The following is a 19,416-nucleotide window of genomic DNA, read 5'->3' as shown; positions in this document are numbered from 1 at the left end:
CAATAATGGCTATTTCTTTTTCATCATGTTGTATTTTTTGTTAGTATAAATAATACTCTGTGTGGTATATAATTTCACAGGTAAGAAAAAGTTTGCCCAAAGAAAGGTTTAGCTGTCTGTATATTTTTATAGACCAATCTAGAGTAGCAGTGTCCTGGAAAATCCCTACATGCTATGCTTCAAAACCATTTTCAACATGGATAAGCAAGGCATTAAAATATCTTTGTGAGATGAGAAACTGGAAAGTTGCTTTAGACACCACTTGAGATACCACAGAGCTTTGGGTCAATAGGGCGGGATGTCAGTTTTCCCATTTCTTTCTTAGTCCCTAATAATTTGGGGGTTGTCCTTGCTAGTAAGGAACAAACCATCAACATAAATAAAATTTACCCAGACTTACAGAACTGAGCAAGACTTCTGATTTTCCTCCATGGGAGTTATCTGACCATAAAGACCATGCCACGCCAGCATCTTTTTTCAGAGAAGCTTTTCATTGTCAGTCAGGTATAGCGCCCATGATTGTGCTTAATGACTTGATTTTGAGCCTTATGAAAGATCTCCTTTTTGTATTCTCTCAGAGGGGTTACAACGAGATCCGTGAGGTGAAACAGTTCCATTTCACTGGCTGGCCTGACCATGGAGTTCCATACCATGCCACGGGGCTTCTTTCCTTTATCCGACGAGTCAAGTTCTCCAACCCTCCAAGTGCTGGCCCCATTGTGGTGCATTGCAGGTGAGTGGTGGACCAAGTGGTGTTGATTTTGCACTCAACTTCTTTAAAAAACAGATATGGTTCTTTAAGTATAAAACTAATGCACACTCACAAAGTTCCAGATTGTGTGTATTATAGATAAGGTAAAACAAAAATAAAATAAACGTTAGCAATAAGGAAGATATAAAATAGAAGGTTAGCAAATGTATACATGTCTCCCAGTGTGTGCAGTGCTGTCAACATTGTGAATGTAGAAACTGTGCCTTTTAGCAGCAACATCTGTGTTTCTTGTTTTTTTTTTAATTGCTTTGCAAAATCCCATATTATATGAAAATGTAGGTTGAAATGGAGATTTCTTGCCAATTTAGTAAATTCCCAATAGAATTCCAGCTTTTAAAACTAAATTTGTAACATACAGAGCTACTAAATGGTCTAAATTGCAAGAATTTGTACTGCAAAACAGCTATTTATGAAATTTGTAAGCCATCTATCAGAAGACCTTGAAACCTACATCAGAGAGATCCAGTAAATACATGCCAGAAAAACATGAACATTATATGTAGACTATCTTCTGGTTAGAAACCTCTCTTAAAACAAGCATTCAGAGACACTAAAAGCAAATTACATGGCCCCATTTTGTACAGAAAAATAAGTACTGAATCTGAAAGCTTTTCCTACAGGTTGTACACCATTCTCAAATTCTGTGCTGTACAAGCTTATAACAGGTTGTTCTTTGCTTTTTTAATTTCTTTTTGAAAATTCAGTCTATTCAAAATTTAAATTACCATGTTTAAAAGGCTTAAAAACCCAAAAGAGAATGAAAAAAAATAAAGCATCCCATAAGGATCAGATACTATGCACCCTGAAAAAAATCTTCAGCTCAATCCCCTTCAAGATATCTGATGTATTCTTCAATTGCTTTCTTGTCTCAATCCCTGGGAAAGTGATTGAGAAGACAGTAGGGGGAAAAGGAATAGAGATAGCCACGAGATTTTATGCTTAAATTTCTAAAAGAACAGTGAGTTTAAAGGAAGTGCCAAATCCAGACAAAGAAATGTTAGTTGTCCATCTGTGCATTTACAAAATGAAGTGAATAGATTTTCGATTTAAAGATATCTTATTGTAGAGATTTTCCTATGAGGTGCTTGCTTCAGAAATACTACAAGATTGTCAAATATCCTCTTGAAATAGAAGTGTCATTTTCCACTTCAACTCAGGTATCTCTGAATTTATGGGTGGAAGATGCTAAGTAAAAAAATAAATCACACCCTCCTCCCAAATCCAATTCTATCTTTTTTGTTGCAGTGACTTTGTATTTAAAATTGGAGAAACATTCCCAAAGGACAAAATAATGAACAACATATTATTTAGCTTCTGAGTTAAATATAGTAAGAGAGTGACTGTCTTTGTCTTTATTAAGAATTATATTCCACTCCTAACAAGTCATTTTAATTTTCTTTCAAATCACTGTTCAAATATTCTATTATTGGTCTCTTCCCCTTTGATAACCAGCATTTTCTTTCCCACCATTTCCTCAGATGTCCCATTTATAGGTTCAGAATAGAAGTTCATTTGATATGTATTCACATGAGTTTATCTGACTGACACATTCTTACATTTTATCAGAGGATCCACAAACAAATGATGAGAGTCATTCAATGTCAGGGTAAATCTTAAAACATGAATCCAGTTCATGATTGGTTCTAAACATGTCTTAGACTTACATGAAATGAAAGCTGTAAAAAAGCTATGTAAGTTGAATGACCTATGGACATCATTTTCAAAACAATTGACTTTTGAAATGACATCTCACTTTTAATTGACATAGCATTAGCTGAGGTTTATAATGTAATTCAATATATGTATGCATTATGAAATGGCCAGCACAATAAATCTAAATGACAAGTAATCATAGTTATACTTTTCTTGTAATGAAAACTTTTAAGATCTACTCACTTATCAACTTACAAGCTTACAATACAGTATTATTAACTATAGTCATCATGCAATACATCAGATCCCCAGGACTTATAAGTGGAATTTGTACTTGTTATTATTGTAATTTTATTTTTTTGTATTAAGGTAACATTCGTATGCAATTTAGGAGTAGACATTAACATCTCTTCAGATATATATTACCACATCATGCTCATCACCAAAATACCATAATCCTCTCCATGGACCCTGGGACCACCTCCTCTCTTTACTCTCCACTTGCTATCCTAGCCTTCTAGTAGCCTCGTTTTTTGTTTGTTTGTTTGTTTGTTTTTAAGATTTATTTATTTATGCATACAGAACTGGAGTACAGGCCAGAGGTGTAGGAGTAGTAAGAGGATTCAACGGAGACAGAGAGGGGAGCACAGTGGGCAGATTTACGAAGTACACTGCTGAGGGGAACAGCGGTCAGGAGAGGTCTGCCGCACCATGTGGGTCACCTCTGGGGCCAGTGATCAAGCTCTCACTAAAGCAGCTGTGGCCAGCTTGCAGTGCTGTGCTTTAGCCCACTGCACCACCAGGAAGGGCCCTAGTAGCCTCAATTTTAGTCAGATTTCTAGATTTGTTTTGGTTTAGTTTTGTTTGTTCTTTTGTTTTGTTACTTGCATTCCACACGAGTGAGTCCAGTTAGTATCTGTCTTTCCCCTTCTGACTAACATCTCCTCAATCCCTTCTATTTCCATCTAAGTTGTTGCAAATGGAAAGATTTATTTTTCTCCTTTCAACAGAGTATATAGACTGCATCTTTATCCGATAATAAGTCCTTGGACCAAAGTTATTTCTCTGCCTGTCTATAGTTAATGTTGCAGTGAACAAAGAAGTGCAAATATACCTTTGAATTAATGTTTTAGTATTCTTTAGCTAGACACCAAGGAGTGGAACCCTAGATCATCTGGCTTATTTATTTTTACTATTTTCAAAAACATCCCTACAGTTTTCCGTAGGTGCTGGACCAATTTATGTTTCACCAATAGTGTTTTTCCACATCCTTGTCAACACTTCCTGGCTCTGATTTTTGTTTTTGTTTTTTACAAAACAAACAAGCAAACGAAAAGATGAAAAACTTGGATTAAGACCTGAAGCCAGAAAACATATACAGATAGTCAATTCTTAGAGATGTCTCATAATTGTTTTGATTTTTCTTTAAGATTAGTAAAGATGAACATTTTTGCAAATGCCTATTGACTTATCTGTATATCTTGTTTAGAGAAATGTCTGTTAACTCTTCTGCTTGGTTGGGTTATTGGTTTTCTTTTTTATTCAGCTGTATGAGTTCTTTATTTTGTATATTAAGCCCTGTGGGACATATGAGGTGTAGAGCTCCTCTCTCACTAAAGAGGGTGTCTTTTTCATTTTAACCACATTGTTTCATTGTGCAGAAGCTTCATATAGTCCTATTAATTTATTTTTACTTTCTTTTCCCATGTTGTTAAGTCGAATACCAAAAAAAAAAAAATCATGAAGCCAATATTGATTTTGCTTATGTTCAGGTCTGAATACAAGCTTTTCATCACTTTGAGCTAATTTTGGAGTACTATATGTAATAGTGGTCTGGTTTCTTCTCTTTTCTTTTCTTTTTTTTTCTTTTCTTTTCTTTTTTAATGTGGCCATCAGGTTTTCACACCATTTATTGAAGTAATTTTCCTTAGTCTATTGTATACTCTTTGGCTCCTTTTTTCTAGATTAACTGCCCATGTAAGCGTGGATTTATTCTGGACTTTCATTTCTTTTCCATTCGTCCGTGTGTCTGATATTGTTCTAGTACCATGTTGTTATGATGGCTATATATTTGTAGCACAGTTTGTAATTTAGGGTTGTGATAACTTTGTTATTCCACATTTTTTGTCAAGATTACTTTGGCTATTCAAGGTCTTTTATATGGTTCCACACAAATTTCAGTAATGTTTGCTCTATTTCTTTGAAGATGCCATTGTTACTTTGATAGGGATTGCATTCAATCTCTACCTTTCTCTGAGTAAGGTGGCTATTTTAATAATATCAGTTCTTCCAATCCATAAGAAAGGCATATCTCTAAATTTAATTGTCTTTCATTTCTTTTCTTTTTAATTTTTAGGTTTACGTTGTTTGCTTTTATGTATGTATCCATTGTTCCCACTTACCCTCCACCAAACCACCTGGGTCCATGCCACACAGTCCTCCTTACCCCACCCCCTCTCCTCTCATTCCTGTTTCCTCTGGTAACCATTATAGTCTTTCACGGAGTTCAAGATTTATTCCATCCATACTTTACCTGTGTATGGTTTTGGTTATTTATATTCTGCACGTGAACGCATCTGGTAACTGTCTTTCACTTTGTCCCAGATGCCACTATTTCACATTTTTTAACATCTGTGTATTGTTCCACTGGGTATATCTTCCATAATTCTTTTGTTCATTTTTTGAAAGGCATTAGAGTTGGATCTGTGTCTTTGCAATTGTCAACAGTGGTGCTGTGTACGTAGGTGCAGATAAATCTTACTGTTTTCTATTTCTTCTACCAACATTTTATAATTTTAAAACTGTACAGTTTTTTCCTTTTTTCTGTTTATTCCTAGTTACTTAATTCTTTTTGATGGAATAGTAAATTAGATTAAATTTCTATTTCTTCCTTTCCATTCATTTTATTCACTTCTCCTGCCTAATTGCCCTAGCAAGGATTTCCAGTTAATATATTGAATTTTTGCAGTGAAATTGGACATTCTTATCTTGTAACATGATCTTAGAGAAAAGAATTTCAGTTTTCACCACTGCATCTCATGTTGAAGAGTGATTTTTGATTTATTATATTGAGTTATGTTCCTTCTACCACCATTTTATTATGAGTTTTTGTTTTTTTTTCAATCAAAAATGGATGCTGAACCTTATTGGATGCCTCTGTGCTTATTAGCCACCATATGACTTATCTTTTCTCTTGCTGATGTGGTGAATTGCACTGATTGAATTATATCTTTTAATATGAAACTCTTACTTCAATAAAAATTCACACCTATGCAGATGTTCAGTGTCTTCGTTTGTTAAATCATGTTGATTTCATCTAAAAGTTGAAAGTTTGTTTAGACATGCTTCCCACAATCCTTCTAATTTATTTATTTAAAAATAAATTTAAAAACTGTTAATATTTTCAGTGCTGGTGCAGGAAGAACTGGCTGTTATATTGTGATTGACATCATGCTGGACATGGCTGAAAGAGAGGGTGTTGTTGACATCTACAACTGTGTCAAAGCCTTAAGATCTCGTCGTATCAATATGGTCCAGACAGAGGTATCCTGATTGATTTAACTGTAGTGGGGTTTATTTATTTATTTATTTTTTACTTCCATCATTTTCACCAAAAGAGCAGACAGTTTTTCACAAAAAAATCAATTATAGTTTATCTAGCCATACAGAAAAATATGGGTATCTATATTAATATTTTCATAGAGAAAACTCTCTGTATAGTCTATCCAATATGACAGCTAAGTTTTAAAATAATATGAATTTTTCTTTCTTTTGATAGGAACAGTACATTTTTATTCATGATGCAATTTTAGAAGCCTGCTTATGTGGAGAAACTGCCATACCTGTCTGTGAATTTAAAGCTGCATATTTTGATATGATTAGAATAGACTCCCAGACCAACTCTTCACATCTCAAAGATGAATTCCAGGTATTTACTATTTTTAGGGCCTCCTTTATGAACAACTTATTATAATTTGTTCTGGACATTATTAATTCTTTAAAGAAGGTCTTTCAAGACAAAGTTACAACTTTGACCCTTTTTTAACTATGATATAATACTTGTCTCTTTAATTAGACCTGTTATAGAGACACTTTTGTTTTAATAAGCTCTTATCTGCTATATCTTGAAGAACAAAAAAGGTCAGACTCGGGAGAGAGTATGAAGTAAAAGTAACATAAAAGTCGAGTTTGGTGGTGATGTATGTGTATTTACCATATTTTTATGCAGTCTTAGATTTTGACCTTCCCTATTACTTGTAATCGTAGATCAGCACATTAATACTAATAGCTTAAGTCTGTGCCAAACATTGTCTCTAAATAACCCCAGATGTTTCCCTTGCCCTTAAGACATCCCTGAAAGTACAGTGACTTCTCTGATGTCAAGAGGAGCTAAGAAACCTAATATTTGATTATTTATCCAGTATTTTTTCCAACATGCCACAGCCAAATGCTATTGCAAGTAATAGTTTTTGACTTTCATAATGGTTGATCTTCATGGACCACGGAAGTTCTCTTTTCTTTGGTTAGATAATGCATTTGCCACTTGCTGTGTTGCTTAATTTCTCTTTTCCTTTTAAAAAGAGGCACAGTGAAAAAGGTATATATTGTCTGTCATTTCTCAGGGTTCATTTGATTTATCTACAAAGTCTTATCAGTCTGTCATAGTAGCAAGTGCCATAATTTTTGTAACTCCTTCACTCTCTACTTGGCCTCCTAGCTGCTTCATGAATCTCTCTTATGCTATTAAGTGGGTCATTGTATGCTAACCTAGGCTCCCTTTTCTTTTTAGACCTTGAATTCAGTCACCCCTCGACTACAAGCTGAAGATTGCAGTATAGCTTGTTTGCCAAGAAACCATGACAAGAACCGTTTCATGGACATGCTGCCACCTGACAGATGTCTGCCTTTCTTAATCACAATTGATGGGGAGAGCAGTAACTACATCAATGCTGCTCTCATGGATGTAAGACACTGCACTCTTTGTCAGTGTAAAGTGTTATAGTACGTTATATAATGTGATGAACACTGGCTAGTTTTCTTTTCAAGAAAATTGGGAACTTTCATTGAAACACAAATATTTTGGAGAGTGATTTTGGATTTCCTCTACAGGAACTCTTAGAAACTACAAGTTTTGTGCTCTGTTGTAAATTGGAATTTGATTGTCAGTTATTATAAGCAGGAAATATCTATAGTTGTTTTATCATCTTAATTATTTTCCCAAAAGTCACAGTTATGTGTTTTGAATATGGTTAGAAGTAAATATTAAAGAACACAGAATGCCATGTCTTATAGCCTTTATGTTAACTTGGTTAATTTTTATCTCTGACACTTTATGCTATGATAATTTATAGCTAGCTTCTTTTATTGGCCATTATTAATAGAAACAATTTATATTAAGTAACTAAGGAAGACATGGAGGATACCATGTTAAAATGTCCATCATAATGATAGAACTATCTTATACTAGTCCAGTCTTCATAACTGTAGGTTGTATAAAATGCATTCAGTACAGTACCATCAGATAGAAAACATGGAGAGCTTTAAAATATGGTTGCTTACAATAACTAACAAAGAAGTGAGAAGGCTATTTAAGCTTTATAATTCAGACTTCTTTTAAACAATTTATCATCTGTATTTGTAAACTTTTCTAGTTTGCTTTTTAATCTATGGCCATAGCAAAGAGAAACTACAAGACAAGTTTCATTCCTTTGTGAATGATAATGACGTTTCCTATGTTGTTGTTCCTATAGTGTTTCTGTGAGATTTAAATTCTATTATTAGAGACTTAAGTTTACATTCTTCTTTTAAAACTAATCTTTTACTAGTTACTTGACTCATTTGTTATGCCACAGAGCAGAGTTGTCTCCAGGCAAGGTCGAATGAAAAGTCACCATCCTTGCTTAAGAATTCTTTACTAGTTATTACTCATGCTTCCCATTTTAGTTGTCTGAAAAGGCAAATATACTAAGTTCAGATAAAACACACAAGAACTTTTTATTTTTAAATGGATCTGGGATGAAAAAAGGATGTGTGGGGAAAAAAAAAAAGGAAAGTAATAATATTTGACAAGATACCGATGCCTTTTAGTTTGTCTTTGGCATCTATTAAATCTGACTGAAATTCCAGGCTACTATTTATTTAATATGAATTTACATAACCATAACAAGTATTCTACTTGTACTCTACCTGTTCCAGCTCTCTACTTAATCTCCTGTAATTCAGCAAAGATACACTTCTTAGTTGAAACTGGTCTGTAGATTTAATGGTGTAGCTGGAACTTTGAAAAAGTATGGCTTAGTTTGGCTTATAAAAACATTGATCATATGCCCTCCTTTCCTCTCCCTCCCACCTCCATCACTTTTATTATACACATTTACCATGCCTATAAACAGTTAGGAAGTAGGAACAAGGATTCTGTGACTTCTTCACAGCCACAGCTATGCTCTTGCGTGGGAAAGATGTAGGAAATCTTCAGTCCTCTCTCTTATCATCTTTGTGACTCAAGATTACTAAATAACTTTCAACCCACTTTGACTTACCTCCCATGGAGCAGATATTTCATTGAATAGAAAGTTTACATCTTTTTTACTTTTCTCATGAACTTTTATACATTTCTTAGGAGTCAGGCACCCAGCTGAAGTGTATCTTTAGAAAAGATCATTTAGAGCTGAGTTACCATCAACTCAGATTTACCCTGCATATTCCATGGAGTGGAATGCTATGATTAGCAGTGTTCCCCAAGTGACAGTAGGATCAGTGAAAGGCAAGGGTCAGTTTCTACATGATGTTAAGACACTTGAGGGACTTAAGCATTATATAGATGAGCTAGGAGATCACTGACAGTTTTTAATAAGCAATCAAGAATCTCAGGCAATTAGATAGGTTGTTTTTTTAATGTTACTATTTTTTTATTAATAGAAATATATATTTCCAGTCTGGTATAGATCATCAGTCTAAAAAATGGCAGATTGCTTAGGCCAAATCAGTGTTGCCTTTAATACCCACTTCTGGAGAAAACAAAATGTGTGATGTTCCAATCAAGAGGTGGTTGGTAAACGAGGAGCCATTTTCTCTTCAATGGGGCCAAGAAGTGTGCTTTGGCACTTAAAATCCTTTAAATGAGTGAGACTATTCATTCTCATCCTTGATGCATGTTAGAAATTCCCAGGAAACTGGGAATTAGGTTGCCTACAAGATGTACAGAACATGCTGATTAATCTATACAGTGAAAAGCATGATTATGAGGCATATGTGATTTTTTTTTTTAATTGATGTGGAGGAAAGCCAAATAGTTAACTATATAACAGTTAAGACACAGACAGAACCGAGGGAATTTTTTTCATCTTCTTCTTCAGTCTCTCAAGCTATTACCTGTGGAAAACTGAAACATCTAATATCTATCTCAGAGAAAGTCACCTTTTAAAAAGGTCTTTAGTCTCTTATTTATATTTGTTCTGTGTTTACTTTTCTCAGTTAAATCTCAAATTCTTGACTTAAACTGCTGCTGAGGCACTAAAGTGTCTTACTATCAGATTGACTAATTACTAGTTCCGGTGTCCAAATCTTTTAACGTGTCTCATGCCACAGTGTAGCTGCATCCCCTTGTGAATATACTGCATCTGATTACTCCTGCTTTCAAACATATTGTATCTGCTTGTACAAATGATGTGCATTTTAAATTTCTAAGTTTCTCCATCTACCTTCTTTCTTCACAGAGTTACAGACAACCAGCTGCTTTTATCGTCACACAATACCCTCTGCCAAACACTGTGAAAGACTTCTGGAGATTAGTGTATGATTATGGCTGCACCTCAATTGTGATGTTAAATGAAGTCGACTTGTCCCAAGTTAGTGGCTAATGGTTACTGAGTACTTATATACAACTAATAAAATACTAAAATCTGCTTTCTCTATCAGCCATCCTTATTTTCTTTTTCTTTCAAAACACTTCTATCTAGGGTTGCCCACAGTACTGGCCAGAAGAAGGGATGTTACGATATGGCCCTATCCAAGTGGAATGTATGTCTTGTTCAATGGATTGTGATGTAATCAATCGGATTTTTAGGATATGCAATCTAACAAGAGTAAGTTACTTTCTTCATCATTTTAACTGAGCTGATCCGAGCAGTTATCTTACAACCAGATGGAGTATAGTTCCATTCAAAAAATAGAGCTAGTTTAACACAATTTACAGACATTACACATTTATTACCAAAGTTGATATTGTCTATACTTTAATATTAGGAGGAAGAATGCATTCTAAAAGCAGGAAACAAGAAATGCTAGAAGCTACCATTTCCTGGTCACTACTAGATTAATTCATTTCATCTGGAAATCTAGGTTCTGATACACTGACTCAATGAAGTTTGAGCGTAGACACCTGTTCCCTAAGTATGTGTAGATGTATCCCTGTATAGAACTGCATGTCTGATCAATATTGACATCCAAATCAGAAAGGCATCCAGTAGAAAAATAAGAATATAATAAGAATAAAACAATAATGACAAGAAGAAGCTTAACTTTAAGAAGAAGAGACAGTCTGGATCAGCATTAGAGAAGGGTCCTGAGTCACTATGCCAAGTCCTACATACTAGAGAGAACTCTAGATGTGAAAGAAAAGGTAAATCACAGCCATGGTTGATTCTGTTCCCACCTACCATTCTGCCTTTCTGAATATCCTAACATCTGCCAGATCTATAAAGTGAGCTTGTGCTGCTACAATTGAGCCTTTTCACAGTTTTTCTTTCCCTGACCCCTCTGGTGTTTTTGCACTAGATGACAGTTTCAGATCTCACCTTCAAAAAATAAAAAGTACTCATAAAAATACTTCAGATTATGTAAGCAAATAGCAAGCATAATTTGAAAGGAAAACATTAGTAACTTCTGTGGAATTATTCTCTTTTAAAGAGAAATATTGTTCATTTTTTAAGAGTTACAGCTCTATATTTGCGTATTTTAAGTGTGTCATTGAGACTGTCATGTTTCATTGTTCCTCATATCAAAATTGCTGTCTGTGTTTCTGGTTAATAAGTATTTGTATATGACTATAAGCAAAAGAAAATGATATCTAATTCTATTGCTTATTTCATGGGAAAAATAGCTTCAATCATGTCATAATATTCGTGCATATCTTAAATGTTAATTTAAATAGAATTTCATTATGTCTGTGCATCTGTCACATTATTGTTCTATCAATATTTTAGCTAAGAAATCATAACTGCTAACCCAAGAAAGCAAGACTTGTCTAATAATACTGCATTTAAGGAAAAATATTCTAGAAATATTCATGAACTAAAAATCTGCATTACATGTTGTGCTAGCCTATTTGTTTATCTTCCTATATATTTGGTAGCTGAATCCTTATTCATACACAATTTTATTTTCTGTTTCCAGCACATTATTTAACATCATTCAACTTATTAACTATTGCTTATGTACCAACAAGAAATTGGGTGATGTGTTAGATAGGTCCTTGTCCTAAAGATACATGAACCAAACACATACAGAGCTTCACAGCTGTGCCTATGATGTGGCTTAATCCTGTGTGATATACTCCTTAAAATTTATTTTGATCCATTCAGCCAACAATACTATTCTTTGAAAAATATTTGTGCTGAATCCTATTGACAAAGAATATTAAGGGTGAAGAAATTTCCAATTCCTCAGGATTTACATTTTATTAGAGAAGTCAAGAATTAAACAATTGTGTAGGCACTTATTTACAAATATAAGACACTTTATAAAGAAAAAGCACAGAATACAGTGCTTGACTTGGTGATCAGAGAAGACTTATTTGAGGTAGTGATTATTTAAGTCTAAATTCTAAGAGTTATAATGAACTATTTGGAATGAGGTGGGGTAACCAGCTATCCTGGCTTGTGCAGAACAGAGAGCTTCCCAGGACACACAAGATTCAGTGCTAACACCACAAAAGGATCTGGCAAACTTGAGACACTTTTGTTCCTCTATTAGGGATTAAGATGGGTGAGCAAGAAGGAAATGTTGAAGGCAAAATGAAAAGATGTGCAGAGACCCTACAGTCTTGACTTAAAAAGTCCAGTGTGTCTAAAAACTGAGTAGTATATTAAAATAAAGGAAGAATTGGGAAAGAGGGGTGAAGCCAGATCACATGAGGATTTTTATGGATAAAATTTGGATTTTCTGCTAAGGTCATTTGGAAACCATTAATGCTAGAGAATGATAAGATCACATTTGCATTTCAAAATAATCAGGATGCCTGAAGAATGTTTTGGAAGGAGATCAGAGCTTATTCAGGGAGATCAACCTGGGGAAATTATAAGTTATGATAGAAGTTCACTGATGTCAGTGGCAAAGAAGAGGAGGTGATTTTGAAAGTTATTTAAGAAGTAAAATCACAGTAGTTGATTATTGGGTATGAGGTCTGAGGAATAAGCTGTATAGAGAATAAAACAAATGTTTCCGTTTCTGTACTACCATGTACATATTTAGGACTTATATTAGCTAGATTGACCACAACATAAATATTTATATTGCTGTATAAATTGGCATGTCCATTTTATTCACATAAAAATACTTTTCCTTCTGCAGCCACAGGAAGGTTATCTGATGGTGCAGCAGTTTCAATATCTAGGGTGGGCTTCTCATCGAGAAGTGCCTGGCTCCAAAAGGTCATTTTTGAAACTGATACTTCAGGTGGAAAAATGGCAGGAGGAATGTGAGGAAGGGGAAGGCCGGACAATCATCCACTGCCTGTAAGTATGGCAGCTTACCTTTGTCATACAGGAGCCTTGCTGCTCATTTTCTCGTTAGTCTTCACATTTCCTGCATAAAAGAATATCTGACACATCGTCTGGAATTCTTAGATATTATTTTGAACACTGTTCCTCTCTCATGAGTCTATAATTAATTACCCTATTTTCTGTATTAAAAATACAGTTACTATATGATTTCAGCTCTTTTGAGCATTCCTCTGATTCAGCTTTCTGATTTTACAACTTAACAAATCTACCACAGTCTAACACATCTATGTTACGACTACCCATGCCTATGGTATATTCCTAGGTATAAGATAAAAACTGATATCATCCACAAGTGTCCTTCCTCCCAGCCCTCTCTGTATAGACACATACACACAAATGAAGCAAAATGAAAAAAAAAATTATTTTTATTTTTTTCAATCTCCTTTATGGTTTTGTAGTCTTTAGTCACCAAAATGCTGCTTTCTTTGCTTCCAGAAATGGTGGTGGGCGAAGTGGCATGTTTTGCGCTATAGGTATTGTTGTGGAAATGGTGAAACGGCAAAACGTGGTTGATGTGTTCCATGCTGTCAAGACACTAAGGAATAGTAAGCCCAACATGGTGGAAGCTCCGGTAAGTCAACCTTAGACACAGAGAAGGGAACATAGGGGTTAGGGAGGGAATATACCTGCTCCTTGATTGACTTCATGCTCAAATCAGGAATCTTTGTGTCTTTGTGGGGAATTTGCTGCTTCACTGATGAACAAGCAAGCATCCTCTCTACCGAGGCAAACTTAATTGCATGAACCATGTACTGTTGATATTGAAAATCACTATCTTAATTTGGGAAATGTATAAGATCTTAGTAAATAGTTCCATAATAAGACTAAACCCTGCTATTTAGATTTTATTCTTAATTTATTCATATTTCTTAAACTATATTGAGTTAACTGGTAAAAACATTAAGCAGAGTGGTTAACTTATAGATTTCTCAGCACTTTTTTTTTAAATAAAGATTTATTTATTTATGCATGCAGAACAGGGGTACAGACCAGAGGTGCAGAGGCAGTGAGAGGATTCACCAGAGACAGCATGGGGAGCAGAACAGGCAGGTTAATGAGGGGAGCAGCAGGGAGACAGGAGAGGTCTGCTGCACCCTGTGGGTCACCTCCCTGGTCTGGTCCCGAATTCATGCTGAAGTGGCTTTAGCTTCTCCACTGCACCACCAGGGAGGGCCCCTGTCAGCACTTTTTTAATGGACAATTGAAGTTTATTTCTGGTCAAATCATAAAGTTTTAAACTGTCATCTGGATTTTTCAACATCTATTAAATAGAATATGTAAATGCATATAATGTTACCTGACTTAGTATAACTCATAAAATCAGAATACAGCTTATATAGTAACAGTTGACAGGTACATGTATGTGGGAGTTCATCTGGTTGAAGCTATTTGAAGAGTCAGAAAGAAATTTAACCTTCTCTGGCACATTTCACTTCAGAAGAGTCTGGATGACAAATATGGGCATGGTGGGATAAGGTCAGGAGCAGCAGTGTAGTTTTTACTCACAGAAAAACCAAGACATCATTGTTGCTTACCCTATATTTATCAAGATGATCAGATAACTAAATGAGCAATTCAATAAACCTTTAAAGTAATTTCACCACTTCCTGCTAGAGGATTGTTCACACAAGAGGTGCATTGCTTCCTGTGACAAAACCTGAAGAGCTAGATTTATACAGTTTTACTTTTACAAGTGATAGCAACGTTATACCCCCAGTGCAAACCCCTTCAAACTTCCTGTATTGTGCCTCTTCCCTTAGCCTAGATGGCACTGGTTTTCACTGGGGCATGAACTGCAGAGAAAAAGAAAGGTGCATGGACTTGAGGGATTTTTGAGGTAGAATTCTGAACCACTATCTCTTAGCTCAAGACTTAAAATCACCAGTGGTGTTACTTTTGCCTCAAAATTTAAATTTTAACCCTAAATTTAACTTTGATTTTTAACCATTACTTCTAAAAACAATTTTGAATGTTAAATTCTGCCACAATAGAACCCTCTGAAAAATTGTTATTTACCTTAATGCCCCGTGAATATTAACTAAGCACCACATGCTCTGACTTGTTTAATCGGGATAAATGATTATTTCATTGTGCTGTTGAATTGAACTGAAAAATTTAGTAAGTAAATAGAGAACATGAACAAAATTGAGGAAAGACAGTTTTCACTCAACATTTTATATGAATCAAGTTACCTGAAATATGTAAAATCAACAAAAATAAATTTTCAGGTATAAATAAGCTGAAAATATTTTAAGAAAGCTTAATAATTCTTGAAAATTTTACTTAACTACTCTGATGGACTAAAAACACTGTCAAAAATTTTAAAAATTAGTATTATGAAGTGGCAGTTTTAATGACTTCACTGCTAGAAAAAAAATTCACTGCACATACTCACTGAAACATTATAACAAAGAACAAATAAAACCAACCTAGTAGTCAAGCAATTCATATGTTAGACTTTTACATGGTATTCAAAAATATGTTAAATTACATGAGAGGGTGATGCATAAAATGTTAAGTGAAAGAAAGTAAAATATAAAATTATTATTTTTAAATATATCAACATAATGAAATTCTAAAATGAGTATTTGAACCATGTATTTACAAGGCTGAAGCAAAGCTAAGGTATTAATTTTAAAAATAATTTGTCTTTTGATGATAGAATTATAGAAACTCTTTCTAATTATGATTTTCTATATTTGGAAAATTTGTAGTGATCAGCTGTTACTACTAGAATCAGGTAAAAAATACTTGTATTTTTAACTTCGGATGGAAAATATGAAAGATTGTTTTTTTACATTTCTCTTACTTTTTTAAACAGACTTCATTAAACTCAATTGTAAAATATATATACCCAGATAATAAACTTATATAGAGAAAATAATTTCTGATTCCCAAACCATCTAAATTAGTTCTGAGTATTCCTTTGGTAGCTATGATTTATCTTCAGCCTTCTTTTTTCTAAACTTCCCTCTATCCTTTTGTGTGGACATCTTTCAGGAGCAGTACCGTTTCTGCTATGACGTAGCTTTGGAGTACCTGGAATCCTCTTAGCTGGGTGAGAATTAAGTGCGCATCCGGACAGAAACCTGTTCATCTGTTGAGCCACCGCTGTTGTACCTGTTACACCTGTGCAGAAAGATTTTATTGTGGGGGGTGGGAGACTTTTGCATTCAAGAGGTGAAAGTATTTTTCTTATGAAGTTGTGTATCTTAATAAAAAGGACTCACTTAGTTTCTATGACTGTATGAAAGCATCAACATTTCGTGCCACATAAATTATATTTAATAAGACCCAGATTCAAATGAGAATTTATCAGTGTTTGTACAGTGAATATGCCACCTTTTTTCTCCTGGTTTTGGTAGAGCAGCCACTGCGTGTTGCATGAATTCATACTTTCTATGTTGCAGTCTTCTCCCTTTTTTAGATGAAAAAAAAAAGTTAAATCTTTAAAGGACAAAGAAAGAAAAGCTGTGTAAATTCATAGTAAAGTTCATTTTTTACATGTTTCGAATTCAGAAAATATATATAAATATATATAACTGGCTTATTTTCTTTTAATGTGCAATGATGGCTGGATCATTTAAAGTTCTTTTTAGAAAAAAAAAAACAAAAACATAAGCCAAAGACTCAAGTGTAAATATGTCTATACGGAGAAAGCACATATATTTATTGGTTACTTACATTCCTTTTTTGATGGCTGAAAATACTACCACCACGCAACCTTTTTTTTTTTTTTCCTGAAGAAAGCTTTTTCTTTCACTGAAATCAATTGTAAACAATTTTTGTAGATTATTTTTTGTATGTCTTAGTGTAAGTAGAAGAAAACTTTTTATTCATAAACCAGGAAGCTATGTTCTTTATAGTGATTCTCTTGTGTACATGCTTGTGAATTAAATTTCTGTAAAACACTTTGGCAATTGGGTCTTTTACATAGGACCAAATTAAAACATTTTGCTGAAAATGTATAATTATTCATAATTGCATTAAATAATGATTTGATGGTCACATATGATAACTGCACACATTCAAAGACTTTGCTAATGACTTTTGCAAAATCAAACATAGCTTTTAAGCATCTCTGAAATTTAAGTGAATCGATCTTTCAACCAAGCACTGGTCAAGAAAACAAGTTGGCAACATTTATGCTTTCCAGGGTCAAATTTTAGTAAACTGTACACTGTCAAGGTGATAAGGTGTTTCTTTTGATGTTTACATGTGCACACTTTGGGTCTTAGTTGTAGAAAGAGTGACCACATCGATGCCAGATTCTTGTTTTGTGCATTATCACAAGTTACTCAAGTGAACCTTTCTTAATGTGGTCTTGTTCACATGCTCAGTGTAGCTGAAACTTCACATCATCAGCTTGCAGTTTGTTATTGACTAAAGCATTCCAGTATCCTCTTTCTAGATTGCCAGTACATGACATGGTGCTGATAAAGATTTAATTAAAGTAAGAGTGAAATAAAGTTTTTATAATTACAACAGTTATTGTTTGCACATCTTTTTATCTTCTTAATTTTCATGATTTCATTCCCAAATAAATAATATCCAAGCACTCCTTTTTTTTATTATTGAAATTGTCTCTCAAGAAATCCCTTTGATTAGAGGAAAATGAGGCCATTTTTTTAGTTTATATATTTATTTACATGAATATATAGATTTATATTAATTATTATATCATTAAAATATTATTAACCGATACATATTTATATAATGTACCTACTTCTTCCTTGTAACAAATTTGATAAATGGCAATTGTCATCCCAATTATAACAATTATGAAAATGAAGCTAGTGAAAAGGTAAATGACTTGTCAATAGATTTGATTCTTAGTCTGAATTGATAGCTTACTCTCTTCCACCAAATACACTGCTTCCTAGGCAACAGGACACAGAAAATGTGGCACTTTGTTCTTATTGTTCCTCATTAATTGATTTTCTCATAAAGTATTATCAGTATTATCAGTATGGGCATCTTGCTGTATACATTATTAGAACAATTGTGACTTTCATGAGGAAGTATTCAGATAAAGAAATTTTATCTTTTCCTAAGAAGACTAATTTTCATTAAATTAAATTTTTTCAACAAAATTAAATGCATAACCTCACCCAAGGTTTCTTTTCCTGCTATTCTTCATGATGTTAATTCTATGGCAGATTCTGCTTTACTACACCACCTTGTTTTCATTTCTGTTCATATGATTGCAACATCATAATCAGCATGGGCACAGTGGTCCACTCAAATGTCCATTGACCTACAAAATCCAAGCAAAATCAAAAGGAATCCTAATTTCCACAGAAAAGAAGTTTGGAAGGCATGTTTTGTTTGGTCACCACAGCAGTTAGCTCATCAGGAGACATCAGGGACAAAGTCACCATGAAATCTGCTTTCCCAAGACTCATTTTCCAAAGCCCTGCTGTGTACCCTTGAGGAGCTCCTGAGTAATCCTGTGCACTTCCATATCCCACTAAGTGCTTCTGGGCAGAAGTCCTGTCACAAGTCTTTTTTAAAAAGTAATAATGCCTTTTCTAATTAAATACCTCATAAGTCTATACAGTCATTTTTTAAATGGCTGTCATGAAATCCAACTTTTAAGACCCTTTTATTACATATTACCACTAGGAAGATGTTGGAAACATGGGTCAGAGACATACGACTGGGAATTTATGAGTTTTATCCAAGTACTCTTGAAAACAAGGACTAAATTTCTGGTCAGAGTTGCTATGTCATTGCCCAATATTTCCTCTTTGGAGAAAGGAAAGTTTTTTGCATCAGTGTGTCGCTGTGTTACAGCCAAAGAGTCTTTGACATTGACAGATAAAAAGGAAGATATTTTTGTCTGGACAAGAGGGAGAGGAGCTATGTTTGAGTCTATACTGATGTGCTCATTCAATATTCACCTTGAGACTCTCTTGAATTCCAGGTTACTCGTGTTATTAAGCTTGGAAGGCTAACATCAACAGCTGCTTCCTCTCAAAACCTGTTGCCAGGAAATGGTGTAGATAAAGAAAGAGGTTTCTGGCATCTAAAAAATGTGCTAGATGCCGATAAAATGCAAGAAAGAAATAACTGTCTATAGGTCAACTGGAAATACAAGATCGTCTGTAAGCTTTGAAAAGACCAACTTTGAGACCTACCTTACATGGGGAGGGAGCAACAATTGTTCATTTGTTTTTCATTTCTATGTGCATGCATTCCCTTTTTGTA

The 19,416-nt window shown here is 34.2% G+C and overlaps 1 protein-coding gene across 8 annotated transcripts in view; it reads left to right on the top strand.

Annotated features, from left to right (window-relative positions):
* Positions 1-17,697, top strand: part of PTPRK (protein tyrosine phosphatase, receptor type, K) — a 494,475-nt gene extending 476,778 nt beyond the window's left edge. For all 8 annotated transcript variants that reach the window (XM_004673838.2, XM_012722555.1, XM_012722542.1 and 5 more), the window contains 9 exons: positions 579-733; positions 5,833-5,968; positions 6,204-6,353; positions 7,215-7,388; positions 10,141-10,272; positions 10,384-10,509; positions 12,995-13,158; positions 13,642-13,777; positions 16,207-17,697. In XM_004673838.2, the coding sequence (XP_004673895.1) occupies positions 579-733; positions 5,833-5,968; positions 6,204-6,353; positions 7,215-7,388; positions 10,141-10,272; positions 10,384-10,509; positions 12,995-13,158; positions 13,642-13,777; positions 16,207-16,260 (1,227 nt within the window). In that variant the 3' untranslated portion in view covers positions 16,261-17,697. The remainder of the gene's footprint in view (positions 1-578; positions 734-5,832; positions 5,969-6,203; positions 6,354-7,214; positions 7,389-10,140; positions 10,273-10,383; positions 10,510-12,994; positions 13,159-13,641; positions 13,778-16,206) is intronic.
* Positions 17,698-19,416: the final 1,719 nt, after the last annotated feature.

The sequence above is a fragment of the Condylura cristata genome, unplaced genomic scaffold, assembly GCF_000260355.1.
Source record: "Condylura cristata isolate star-nosed mole 26May11 unplaced genomic scaffold, ConCri1.0 scaffold00001, whole genome shotgun sequence".
NCBI lineage: Eukaryota > Metazoa > Chordata > Mammalia > Eulipotyphla > Talpidae > Condylura > Condylura cristata.
The sequence above is the reverse complement of the archived record's forward strand: the minus strand, read 5'-3'. Positions and strand labels throughout refer to the sequence as shown.